The sequence below is a fragment of the Bos grunniens genome, chromosome 15 (genome assembly GCF_055505025.1).
Source record: "Bos grunniens cultivar Pamir isolate PY7600 chromosome 15, Bosgru_T2T1.0, whole genome shotgun sequence".
Lineage (NCBI taxonomy): Eukaryota > Metazoa > Chordata > Mammalia > Artiodactyla > Bovidae > Bos > Bos grunniens.
In genome coordinates, this window is record NC_141179.1 from 67391990 (window position 1) to 67405631 (window position 13642).

The following is a 13642-nucleotide window of genomic DNA, read 5'->3' on the forward strand; positions in this document are numbered from 1 at the left end:
ATCATGTATCAGCCATAGGTATACATATGTCCCCTCCTCTTGAACCTCCCTCCCACCTCCACCCCATCCCACCCCTCTAGGTTGTCACAGAGCCCCAGTTTGAGTTCCCTGGGTCATACAGCAAATTCTCACTGGCTATCTATTTTACATATGGTGGTGTATATATTTCAATACTACTTTCTCCATTCATTCCACCCTCTCCTTCCTGCCTCCGTATGCACAAGTCTGTTCTCTGTGTCTGAGTCCCCGTTGCTGCCCTGTAAACAGGATCATTGGTACCATCTTTCTAGAGTCCGTATATATGTGTTAATATATGTTATTTGTTTTTCTCTTTCTGACTTTCTCTGCATAATGGACTCTAGGTTCATCCACCTCATTAGAACTGACTCAAATGCATTCGTTTTTATGGCTGAGTAATATTCCCCTGTATATATGTACCACAGCTTCTTTATCAGTGGACATCTACGTTGTTTCTGTGTCCCAGCTGTTGTAAATAGTGCTGCAATGAACGTTGGGCTACAATGAACATGTGTCTTTTTCAGGGGCTTTCTAACATTTTGACAGTAGGAAATACTGATATATTTAGTCTCAGTAAATGTGTGATATGCACGTTTCCCCCAAATGGGTGCACTCTGATATTTTCTAATCTGTATCATGAAAGATTTTGGGTCAAGTTCCCCTGAATTCATTTCAGAGGCACCAAGATAATGCGTGTCCAGTGCCTGTCCTTTCCTTGCCCTCAGTGAATATGCCATCATTCTCTGTGGTCATCATGATCAAGATTGCTCTGGCCATAGTTAAGAGAACGGATGGGTGGAGTTGAATGACGGTATCTAAATCCTGAGGGTGTGGAAGGTCATTGGCTCTTCATCTCTGTGTTCGTGTCCCAGGGGAGGAGCTCCTTGCTGGGCTTCCTGCCTTCAGGGGCACCTGGGTGGGGGTGAGGGGATCTATCAGATGAGCTGTCTATCTGGTTTCCCTGGGAACGGGTTTCTTCTGTTTTCTGTTTTCTGGGCGGCCACATCAGACTGAGTACCCAGTTTTGTTTGACTTCTTTGTTATTTACCCTCAGAATGGCTTTTTCCTGGAAGCCTCAGAGTCATTATAAGCCATCCACTTCTTTAAATTTTTGCCATGATCCTACTTCCCTTTTCAGAGGGTTGCAGTCTTAGTACAATAGAATTCATTTGCATTTTCCACTAGGTATACCCCCTACTTCTGCCCACTGGCCCAGCCCGTAGGCTGCGTCCCCTTCCCATGCCCTGGCCCTAGAAGCCGGGAGGAGAATGCAAGACACCACATTCTTCTCCAAGATACACATTGTGGATCCCGAGTTTCCAAAGTAACCCCGTGCAATGAGCCCGGCGGGTGAGCAAGGCCAGTGACAGCACCCAGGAACCCTTTAACTGCCTCATGCTTCGTGAACGCAGGACTCTGGCTTTCCAGATAACTGAAAAGCACCCAAAACTTAGCTACTTTAATCATTCTAGAAGCGTATTTTCCTAAGTGTTAGCCTCATTGGTCCTTCATGAGTGAACATCTACTAAAACCCCATGGTTTCTGTAACTCAGAGACTTAGGCAAGGAAGGTTTTGTGATGGTGACAGTGATGATGGTGGTGGTGGCAGTGGTGGTTGTAGCTGAATTGTGTCCCCTAGAATTTGTATCGGAGAAGGCGATGGCACCCACTCCAGTGCTCTCGCCTGGAAAATCCCATGGGCAGAGGAGCCTGGTAGGCTGCAGTCCATGGGGTCGCTAAGAGTCGGACACGACTGAGCGACTTCACTTTCACTTTTCACTTTCATGCATTGGAGAAGGAAATGGCAACCCATTCCAGTGTTCTTGCCTGGAGAATCCCAGGGACGGGGGAGCCTGGTGGGCTGCCGTCTCTGGGGTCGCACAGAGTCGGACACGACTGAAGGGACTTAGCAGAATTCGTATGGTGAGATCCAGCCCCTAGAACCTTAGACTGTGATTGTATTGGGTTGGCCAAAATGTTCATTCGGATTTTTCTGTAACATCTTACGGGAAAAAAGAACCCACAAGTTATTTTGGCCAACGTAACATTTTAAGATAGGGACTTTGAAGAGGTGACTGAGTTAAAACGAGCTCATCAGAGTGGACCCTCATCCAATATGACTAGAGTCCTTATAAGAAGAGGAAGTTTGGACAGAGAGACCCCGGGGATGCAGGCACACGGAGGCAAGTCCACGCGAGGACACAGGGTGGCTGTCTGCAAGGCAGGGAGAGAGGCCTCAGGGGACAACCACCTTGCTGACACCTTGATCGTGAACTTGTAGTTCCTGAACCGTGAGAAAATAAATGTCTGTTGCTTGAACCCACCCCGTCTGTGGTATTTGGTTATAGCAGACTGAGCAGGCTAATACGGCAGTGGTGGTGGTGGTAATAAAAATAAGCAGTAGGTAGCAGATATCAAGCACTTGCTGCATGCCAACCTGTTTTAAGCCTTCCTTGAATCATCTCATCCAGCCCCACACCATCACTACCACCACCAATCCTAAGTCGCCTGCTTCCGCTGGAGGTGGTGACACAGAGCCTGGCTCTGGCCCCTTCGGTCTGAACCTCCCCAGCACGTGGGGTGGCATCTGTGTAATTCCAGGAACCATGCCAAGCACCTCGTAGATCATCTTGCTCGTCAGCACCACAACTCTGCAGGCTCCCATGTTTTCGATGTAGACCCTGCTGTGCAGGGTGGACCAGGGACACAGTGAGTATATTCATTTGTGGTGGCTGCAGTAACAAATGCCCACAACCTTGGTTTGCTTTAAACAACAGGCGTGGGGACTTCCCTGGCTGGTCTAGTGATTAAGACTTTGACTTCCAGCTTGGGGGAGAATGGATACATGTATATGTATAGCTGAGTCCCTTTGCCACTCCCCTGAAACTATTACAATATTGTTAATTGGCTATACCCCAGTACAAAACAAACAGTTTTACAAAATTAACATGTAGAGTTTCAAAAAAGGCTTAGACTTCCAATGCAGGGGATGCAGGTTTGATCCCTGGTCTAGGATCTAAGATCCCACATCCTAAGCCAAAAAACCAAAACATAAAACAGAAGCAATATTGTAACACATTCAATAAAGACTTTAAAAATGGTCCACATTAAAAAAAAAGTCTTAAAAAAAAAACAAACAACCAGAAATGTATTTTTTCACAGTTCTGGAGTCAGAAGTCCAGAATCAACGTATCATAGCATCATATGCCCTCCAGAGACGCTAGGGGTGAATCTCATTTTCTTTTTCACAGCAGACCGACTTCTAGCTGCATTGGGAGAATCTGTTTCTTTCCCCTTTCAGCTTCCTCTGGTGGCTGCCAGCATTCCTTGGCTTGTGGCTGTATCTCTCCTGTCTCTTCCTCTGTCTTTGCTTCTTCTCTGTGTGTATCTGTGTCTCCTCCTCTGTCTCCAGTCTCCTACAGCCCTCTTATCAGGGTACATGTATTTATGGGCCCATCTGGATAATCCACACTAAGCTACTTCTCTCCAGATCCTTGACTTAATTACATCTTTTGCCACCTGAGACAATGGTCTCAGGTTCTGAGGACTAAGAAGTGACTGCATCTTTGGGGGCCAGTTTTTCTGCCTCCTACAGTCAATGAGTGGCAGAATGAGCGTTGATGCCAGGGTTTGCCTGATTTGAAAGCCTCTAGTGACCACTCATCCTTGAGAGCTACAGTCATTCCTGTTAATTAATGGTGTGTTAACTGTTTCATTTGGGCTTCCCAGGTGGCACAATGGTAAAGAATCTTCTTGCAATGTTGGAGACGCAGAAGACATGGGTTTGATCCCTGGCTGGGGAAGATCACCTTGAGGAGGAAATAGCAACCCAATCCAATATTCTTGCCTGGAAAATTCCATGGACAGAAGATCTTGGTGGGCTACAGTCCATGGGGTCGCAAAGAGTCAGACATAACTGAGCAACTGAGCAGCAACCATTCCATTTAGGGGGTACAATAGTTGATTAGGGGGCTTCCCTGGTGGCTCAGAGGTTAAAGCGTCTGCCTGCAATGCAGGAGACCCAGGTTCAATCCCTGGGTTGGGAAGCTCCCCTGGAGAAGGAAAATGGCAACCCACTCCAGTATTCTTGCCTGGAGAATCCCGTGGAGAGAGGAGCCTAGTAGGCTACAGTCCACGGGGTCCCAAAGAGTTGGACACAACTGAGTGACTTCATTTTCACATAGTTGATTAACCTGTCCCCTTTGGGTGGATATTTTGGTGGTTTCCAATTTTTCATTACTGCAAAAAAACTGGCATATTTGCCAGGCTTCAGGACCATGTCACCATTTCTGTAGGGTACATTCTTAGAAGTGGAACTGCTGGGCCAAAGGGCCAGTAATTCTTAGCTTGCTTCACTCTGTGACCAACCCCCACCCCACTGCCACCCAGAAACCATGCTATGGGAAAGGAGTTGAAAGGCATCATGCCTCAGTAAATAACATCCTGAGTTACCCAAGGCCCTAATGCTCTATGACCACCATGGGGGCTCAGAGACCTGGCCTGCTCCCAAGTGGAGTATTTCCCAGATGTTTTTGAGGTCGCCATAAGCCGGAGGAAGTGTTACTATGCTCCCACTGCTGTCATTGCCTAGAGATTTAGAAATAACAAGTTATTTATTTAACAAGCACTTATGAAGCATTTGCTATTTGCCACGCACTCTTCCATCTAAGTGCTTTACATATATCCTCCTTTTATCCTCATTCAACCCTGAGGTTGTCATGCTAGCTAGCTCATCTCGTGCAGGAGGCAACTGAGCCTCAGAGAGGTCAAGAGGCTTGCCAAGGTCACACAGATAGTAGGGGGTGGGGTGTCTAACTAAAGCAGCCCAAGCTTTCGCCTTTCATGTTTTTCTCCTTGTGCTCCCCTGGCCTGTGTCAAATGTGGTCTTAGTGTTCCTTACGTCTGTTTATCCATCTCTGGGGCATGAGGTTTAAATTTTAATATGAAATTCTGTGACTAGATGTTCCGGCCTAACTTGGTAGCTTCAGTTGTGATTCTCCTGGCCAGGTCTGGTCTCCCGGCAAAGTGAGAATGGGCTGTAGGATGAGGCCAGTCGTCAGTCAGTGATCTGCCTCTTAATAGCTGTGTGACTTCTGGCAGGTTACTTAACTTCTCTGATCATCAGATGGGGTTTGGTGACAGCATTTGTCATCAGGTCAGGCAGGCAGTTGGTGCCTTATGAGTTGCTAGTCTTTCTTCATTTTTATCTTCAGCAGTGCCCTTAGGCTTGAGGTTACAGGGATGAGTAAGTCTCGATCTGATTACTGTCTTCAAAGAGCCTACAGAATGGTCTAGGTGGGGGCTGGGAAACTTTCTAGATCAGGAATGAGGGAACCTGAGTTCTAGCCAGTCCCAGCTCTCTCCTACCTCGGATATCAGACTTTGCTCTGCTCCTCTGAGCCTCACTTTTGTCCCCTGTAAGCGAGAGCCTGGCCTGGCTTCACTGGGAAGCTCCGCCTGTCTTGTGAGTTTCCGCCTTGCCCTGTTTAGGTCGGGACGAGCCCGGGTGTGAGGAGGCAGTGCCATGGCAGGTGGATTCAGGGTGTGTCAGCTTTTCCCTTTTAGGCCCCTCTCATCAATGCGCCCAGCAGCTTCCTCTTGGAGCTCTGGGGAGGCCTCTCGGCTCCAGCCGGAAGTAGGCATGGTGGATGAAGACAGCTTTGGAATGTCTGAATCTGAGGGTGGCAGGTTTTGCAGGGGACGAATGAGTCAGAGACGCTCCTGGCTGTGTGTTACTGCACGGCTGAGGCAAGGCCGAGGACGCCGTGGTCATCATCCTTTTGGCTGAAAGTCACCCATAGTTAAAAGGGTTGCATATGTGGATGGGGCTGCCCATGAGGCTTGCTGGATGTGCACATGGCTTGGAGCAGGAAGCCTGGCAGGAGGCAGTAACTGAGAAGTGGGATGCGGGGCAGGAGCCCGCTCCCGGGGTCCGCTGTGTTGCCCAGCCTCCTGCAGAAGTGGTGTTTCGGCAGGAAACCAGAAGACATGAATGATGCATTCTGCTCACCTTTCTACTTCCCTGTACAGGTGCCCCTGAGTGGGAGGCAGCTCCATCACCTGGAGTTTAGGATCCTCGTAAATGGAGTTAATATCCCATAATTACACAGATGAATTGCACTTAACAGGCCCATTTAAAGAAAGGCAGTGAAACAGAATCTCTCTTAATCGTGTGACCTTTACCAGGCAAGTTAAATCCCAAAGCCAGCTAGTTTAAGGCGTCTGAAGGGCTCCCGTGGTTTTATTACTGCATTGCCCTACTCATTTATTTGCATAGATCTTTCCACCTTCCAGGGGCACTTGTGGGGTTATTGAGACCCTCTGAAAGTGAGAAGGCCTATCATGACTTCCTCAGCATTTATTGGTAAAGTTTAGTCATCGTCGGCTCATTCTGAGAATGGGGTGAAGGGCAGGAGACTGTCAGAGAAAGTGGGACACGTTTAAAAAGTGTCAGAGGTAGGACGAGCCATTCCTTTCTTCGCTCCTGGTTTTACAAGTTCATTGTCACTGTGCCCACTGTCTACAGGGAGTGATAGCCCTGCCCGCGCCCTCTGGATGGACAGTCTCAGGGCCCAGCAGCCTCAGTGCTTCGCTGACCAGGGCAGCCTGTTTCCCTGGGAGGAGGGACCTGGATTCTTCCTTCTTCTAACACCGCAGCTGGGCCTGCAAAATCTGCTCCCCCTGCCAGCTGGAAAGTTGGCGTTTGTAGCTGGAATATCTTTTTCTTTCAGTGTTATTTTTGGGGACACAGCAGAGTAAGCTGGTGAGGTGCTACTGAGAATACTTTTGGGCTAAACCCTAAAGCTTTGGAAGAAAAAAGTGACTTTGATCTTGGTGATTTCATTTTGTTCTTCCCTCTGACCAGTTCCCAAACTCACTTTGCATCGTCAGTTTGGACTTGACGCTGACTGAAGAATAAAAGACTGAAATGGCAGGTTCAAAAGTGCCCAGAAAAGAGAGAGAGACAGGTCTGAATAGAAATAGCCGATGCTTGAGAGCCTTGGGTCTACTATTTTGCTGGGCATGTCACACCATCTCATTTCCCCTCTTATCTGTCCTGTGAAGTTGGCATTGCTAGCAGCTGAGGACTCCGACTCAATCAGCCCAAAGTCACACAACTTGGGAGTGACCTTGTTAAGATTCGAATCCAGATTCACTCAAAGTCATTAACCATGGAGTCATAAAGGTTTCCAGGAGACAGTATCATTGAACCCAACCCTGCAGGGTGAGTTAGATTTAGATAAACAGAGAGGAAGAGGGAGGGGGTTCTGGGCAAGGGAAACAGGGCTATGCTGTGCTTCATCACTCAGTCGTGTCCGATTCTTTGCAACCTCAAGGACTGTAGCCTGCCAGGCTTCTCTGTCCATGGGGTTTCTCCAGGCAAGAATACTGGAGTGGGTTGCCATGCCCTCCTCCAGGGGATCTTCCCACCCAGGGATCAGACCCAGGTCTCCCACATTGCAGGTGGATTCTTTACCGTCTGAGCCACAAGGGAAGCCCAAGAATACTGGAATGGGTAGCCTATCTCTTCTCCAGTGGATCTTCCCAACGCAAGAATCAAACCGGGGTCTCCTGCACTGCAGGTGGATTCTTTACTAGCTGAGCTACCAGGGAAGCCCTAAGGGAAATAGTAGATACAATCAAAAGCCTGCAGCCTCACATGGAACAGCTCCATGGAGCAGGGACCACATTCTCCATGGCCACCATGCATCCCCAATACCCGAGTGCTCAAAGTGCTGTAGGGGCTTAGTAAATGTTTGTTGCATGAGCAAATACAGGAAACTTCTCTTCCCATAGACCGTGAGCCTCCTGAGGGCAGGGACTCGGTCTTAGAAATCTTCGGATGCTACACAGCTCACGTGGTTAATAAATCGATGTTGTTTATTACAAAGTTGTGTCCAGCCCTTTTGCGACCCCATGGACTGTAGCCCACCAGACTCCTCTGTCCATGGGATTCTCCAGGTAAGAATACTGGAATGGGTTGCCATTTCCTCCTCCAGGGGATATTCCTGACCCAGAGTTCCAACCCACGTCTCCTGCATTAGCAGGTGGATTCTTTACCACTGACCCACCAGGGAAGCCTGGTTAGTAAATAGTAGCTAATAAATATGTTCTGATAGAATAAATGAATGAATGGCAGGCAAGGGAGGGTGAGGAGATGAGCCTGAGGGAAGAAGCACTGATGCTTTGGGAAATACTGAGCGATGCATGTGGGCTGCTGTGGTCAGGGCGTGTCATGGACCATCTTCAGTGCCTAGACAAGGAGCTCTTGTGTGCTCTATTTTTTTTTTTTTAAAGTCATCTCAATGGAAAACTTGGTGGAAGCTACAGAGACTCAGTGGGGGCCCAAACTTTGATGGGTGTGCATGGGAACCACAGTCAAACATAGCTTAGCAATCACTTTTCTGTAGGACTGGCCTCAACTCACTGTAAGTGCCTCTCCACCTGGGGATGACCACAAGGTTATAACCAAAAGGAGGCTTGTGAACACTTGTGAATGGGACCCTGCAAGTTATAGATAGTACTCTGGGGTCCTGGAATTTTTTTTTTTTAGGGTAGTTTGGCCAGGAAGTCCCAACCAGCTTCCCCCACGATGGGGTCTGCTCAGCCCAGGTGTTTTCAAGAAAAGCTGGCCTCTCTTTTCAGGTATTGGCCAACATCGTGGTTTTGAGAACGCCTGAGGGCCGAAAGACAGCCCTGGGAGAAGCCCTTTGGGTGGGCAGTCGGAACCTTCTGGTCAGAGGAGAAGCCGCCCCCTCACCTGGACTTATGACCCGTGGCTTCGCCCCCAGCCTGCCCGTCGAGTTCCCCAAGATGGGCTCCTTCCGCAGGCCCAGACCACGCTTCATGAGCTCCCCGGCGCTCAGCGACCTGCCCCGCTTCCAGGCAGCCCGCCAGGCTTTGCAGCTGAGTTCCAACTCCGCTTGGAACAGGTATGGGAGGCACTGGGTGGGCGGGAAGGTGGTGGTGGGGTAGGGGTTGGGGTGCCAGGGCCAGGGGCTGGCTGAGCTTCAGCATCTCCTGAGATCACAGCTCCAGAAGGTCATGGGTAGGGGTGACTGGCACAGTGTGCCCGTTTCCCTATGGCAACTGTATGCATCAGCGTTTCTTTTTTTTTTAATGTATTTTTTCTTTTTGTATTAATATACAGTTATTTGCAATATTGTGTTAGATTCAGTTATTTTTTCTGATTATATTTCGCAATAGGTTATTATAAGATATTGAACATAGCTCCCTGTACTATGCAGTAAATCCTGGTTGCATATCTGTTTGCTATATCCCAGTTTGTTAATCCCATACTCCTAGTTTGTCCCTTTTTCTCTCTCCCTGTCCTTCCTTGTTTGAATAGAGGGAAAGCGGACCACTGGGGGCTTCTAGGCTCTCAAAGTCAGTTAACCAGCCCGGGACAGTTGGATCAGAACTTAACATTAGTCCCATGCCAGTTGTCAGAGGACCCGAGGGTGGGAACATCTAAGTAACCTCCAGTCACCTGCTACCTATTTGGGAAGATGAGACATGTATCTGTGAAAAGCTAGCAATGCAGCGTAGACCAGGGTTGATCCCCACCTGGAAGCTATTGGTGGCTGGGAGAGGAGCCTCTGAGCCTTAGTAAGGTGCCCAGCCAATCTGTGTACCAGGTACTGAGTAGAAACTGAATCCATACTATGTCTCACCTTCCTGGAGCTGTTTTTCAAATCTGTGTGGTTCCTCTTTGGATAAATCAAATGCATTGTTATTTTAAAGCATTACTGAGGGTTTGTGTGTGTGTGTCATTTGGATCATTATCAATTTTTTTAAATGAATGCACAACTCATGATTGTGAGGGAGGAGAGAACTGAAATGTTTTGATGTTAAGTAGAACCTGGTTCATTTTTAAAAAGCCTGAAACCTGGGGTGAAAACAAGCCTGTGATCAGCTCCTTGCTGAAATGCTGGGCTGGGTCCAGAGACTTACCTGGGTCCTTCAAGGGATCAACTCTCCTGCCTGGACACTCATGGGAGGGGAAGGGGAAGTGAGGCCAGCCCTTCTGGAGTTCTTCCCAGAAAGTACTATTAAAAGGATGGACCTAGAGTCTGTCATACACTGTGAAGTAAGTCAGAAGGAGAAAAACAAATATCGTATATTGCGGCATGAATATGAAATCTAGAAAAAATGGTCCAGATGAACCTATTTGCAGGGCAGGAACAGAGATGCAGACATAGAGAAGGGGTGTGTGGACACAGAGGGGGAAGGGGAGGGTGGGATGAATCGGGAGAGAGTGACATACACAGACCAGCAGCTGTGAAATAGATCGCTGGTGGGAAGCTGGTGTATAGCACGGGGAGCTCACTTCAGTGCTCTTTGATGACCTAGATGGGTAGGATTGAGGGGGGAGCTGGCAGGGAGGTCCAAGAAGGAAAGGACATTATGTATACATATAGCTGATTCACTTCGTTGTATCACAGAAACTAATATACCATTGTAAAGCAATTATACTCCAATTTTTTTTAAGTAAAATAAAAGGCGAGGACAATTAAAATCCATAATTGCAAAATTTAAAAAAAATTAAGATAAGGCAAGGCGTGATCCTTTCCAGGCTGTGAAGACAGAGGCCTCCTAAGGGAGAGGACCTCAGGCTGGGGTGAACTCCTGCTTGTAGCCAATGCCACGCGGGACTCTTCCAGACCTGCAGGTGCCGGCCACGCAGTTTCCCGAGAGCAGATCCCACCGCCCGCCCTTCAGTGAGGCTGCTCCCCAGCAGGGCTGCCAGCCTGCGAGAAAGCGCAGGGAGATGGCCTTTTTTTGTCCTCTTGGCCTCGGTCTTCCTCCTCTCCAAGGACCTTCGTGTGCCAGTGATGGATTCCAGGGAGAGAAAAAGTGGGCCTGCCTGTGCCCCGGGCTTCCTGGCCCTTCTCCCCACCTTTGGCTCTGAGCTGCTTGTGGAGGTGGCACCGGGGAGGCAGGTCCACTCACCGGGGGTCTTTCTATTTCCCCGCAGCGTCCAGACTGCCGTGATCAACGTCTTTAAGGGGGGCGGCTTGCAGAGCAATGAGCTTTATGCGCTGAATGAAAACATCAGGTACGTGGCTGGCCAGTTGGGGACCCTCTCCTCCATGGGCCTGAACTGGGGCAGAGGGGCTACCCCTCACCGTCACTCCGGGAGCCTCACCTTAAGTTCTGTTTTCTGCTTGGTTCTTATTGCTGCTCCTGTTGGCTTTGCTGAATCTTTTCTGACTGTTCCGGGGCCCTTGTCCATCTAGACTTCTGCTCCAGAGAGGGCCTGTCCATTTGTCCATGTACATAGTGCATTGTGGGTGGCTGGGGCACAGCGGGTAGAGAGGGACATCTAGCAGCTGTCGTTTACTCTGTAAACATTTCTTATGCCTGATTGACCATATTAGGCAGGATGGTCTGGTGCTTGGGAGTAGACTACTTAGGATTTTATAGCTGTTCTTTCTTTTACTAAGAGGTTTACCAACCTCTTTGTGCCTTGGCTTCCTCTTATATGAAATAGGGATAGGAAATGCGCCTACTTCCATAAGATTCTTGTGAGGTATTGAGTTACTGCATAAATAGTCTGTAAGAACAGAGTTGGAAACACATGAAGTACTTGGTACTTGGAGCTCTTACCATCATTGTCACTGTCACTGCTGTCAGGTTTTGGTGATAAAACTCTCGATAAGGTATGGTCCTTGAAGAGTTTGTCTTCCAGAATCTTCCCAGTAGTGTCCACTGCTCGTTCATTCATTCATACATCAAATGTTTCAGCGCCTCCCCATTAGCCAGGTGCTGGAAACACAATAATGAACAAAGACAGAGATAGACACTGCTTTTCCTAGAATTTACAATATGTTCAGTTGGGGCAATAATCAGTAGTCAACTGATCACACATATAACATGCATTAATAATAATGTACCTGTGACAGCTACCATAACACAATTGACATGATGAGAGCCTGTGTCAGTAGGACTTGGTTTTGCCAAGGAGGCCAGGAATGGTGATGTGGTGCTTGTGCTGTCATCTGATGGGTCAGTGGATGTTAACTAAGTGAAGAGGGCTCCAGGTAGTGGCAACTGCAGGTGCAAAGGTCCTGCGGCAGCAACGGACCTGAGCACAGAACTGAAAGTTAGCCCACTCGCCCAGAGCACTGGGGGCTGGGTGGTCGTGTGGTTGGATTTGTGTGTTGGTAAAAGGAGCGCAGAGAAGCAGGCATGGCCCAGAGCCCCAGGATCTCCTGGGGACAGGAAGTTGGACATAAGCTCTTTTAATGGGCTGGTGTTCATTCCTCTTGGGTGTGTTAAGTGCAGAACATCAAGGCTAAAGACCCAAGCCTGGAGTGGGCAGAACATTAAACAAGGCCATTCTTTGAGTCCTGTTTACATTTAGTTAAGACCTGTATTAAGGGTCAGTGAAGTGTTTTAAGAGCTCTGCTTTCATTGAAAACCTTTAGAGCTCAGAAATAAAGAGAGTTGTCTTAAATTTCTAGCCATGTGCTTGAATTTCACATAAGAATTACACAAATATGGAAAGACACAATAGGGATCATCTCACCCAAGGCCCCCTTTTTACAGAGGAGGAAACTGAGGCCCCGAGAAGCTGGGTGACAGGGGCAAAGCTGGGTCAGCCAACCCCCCAGTTGCAAAAACTGAGTTTCACTCTGAGAACTAAGATCCCCGCCTCTCTATGAATGTTCCTTAGGTCACAATAGATGCATAAATAAATAAAGCGGTGACTCAGGGACGTGCTGATTGTTCCTTGTATCAGGGGACAGATCCTGAAATTGTACTGAAACACCATTGTTTGTGGGCAGTTAGGAAAAGTATGGGTCATGCCGGATTGCGCCAGCCCTGTTAACCCATGGGCTACTCACCGAGAGGCCCGCAGGTGCCAGCAGGTCTAAGTGGGTGAAGCCAGCCTGGTGGATGGAGGTGAGGGCTAACCCTCTGCCCAAGGGGATTCCACTCCCCCCCCTGCTGGAAGAATGTAGGTTCAGTGTCATGCCATCTTATTTCTCAAGAAGAACCAGAGACTTAGATTTTTATGTGACATTTCATATCATTTAAATGGAGAAGGCGATGGCACCCCACTCCAGTACTCTTGCCTGGAAAATCCCATGGATGGAGGAGCCTGGTAGGCTGCAGTCCATGGGGTCGCTGAGAGTTGGACACGACTGAGCGACTTCACTTTCACTTTTCACTTTCATGCATTGGAGAAGGAAATGGCAATCCACTCCAGTGTTCCTGCCTGGAGAATCCCAGGGATGGGGGATCCTGGTGGGCTGCCGTCTATGGGATCGCACAGAGTTGGACACGACTGAAGTGACTTAGCAGTAGCAGTAACAAATGTTGATAAATGATCCAGATGTCCCCAAACATAGGTATAGGGCAAACAAAACACACCCGTGGGCTGAACTTGACCAAGGAGGTGCCCATTTGTGAGATCAGCCAGAACATGCATGGGAGGCTGATGGGAATGGTGCATCCCAGATTCCAGCACTCAGGACCCTTGAGTTGGGGGAAAGGGAGCTGACATGGATGGAGGTGCCAGGAAAAGTGCCGGGTGCCTTTCACCTCCACCACACTCAACCCACCTCACAGAGCTGTCAGACAACCATTGTTCTCATTGTGCAGCCCGCCCACAAAA

At 48.6% G+C, this 13642-nt stretch overlaps 1 protein-coding gene across 8 annotated transcripts in view; it reads left to right on the forward strand.

Annotated features, from left to right (window-relative positions):
* The window catches only part of PRR5L (proline rich 5 like), a 157933-nt gene that overhangs the window by 93150 nt on the left and 51141 nt on the right, over positions 1-13642 (forward strand). For 7 of the 8 annotated variants that reach the window (XM_086341162.1, XM_086341163.1, XM_086341159.1 and 4 more), the window contains 2 exons: positions 8665-8951; positions 10997-11077. In XM_086341162.1, the coding sequence (XP_086197288.1) occupies positions 8788-8951; positions 10997-11077 (245 nt within the window). In that variant the 5' untranslated portion in view covers positions 8665-8787. Of the gene's footprint in view, positions 1-7845; positions 7981-8664; positions 8952-10996; positions 11078-13642 lie in introns of those variants that run through there. The other variant, XM_086341156.1, reaches the window with a different exon arrangement.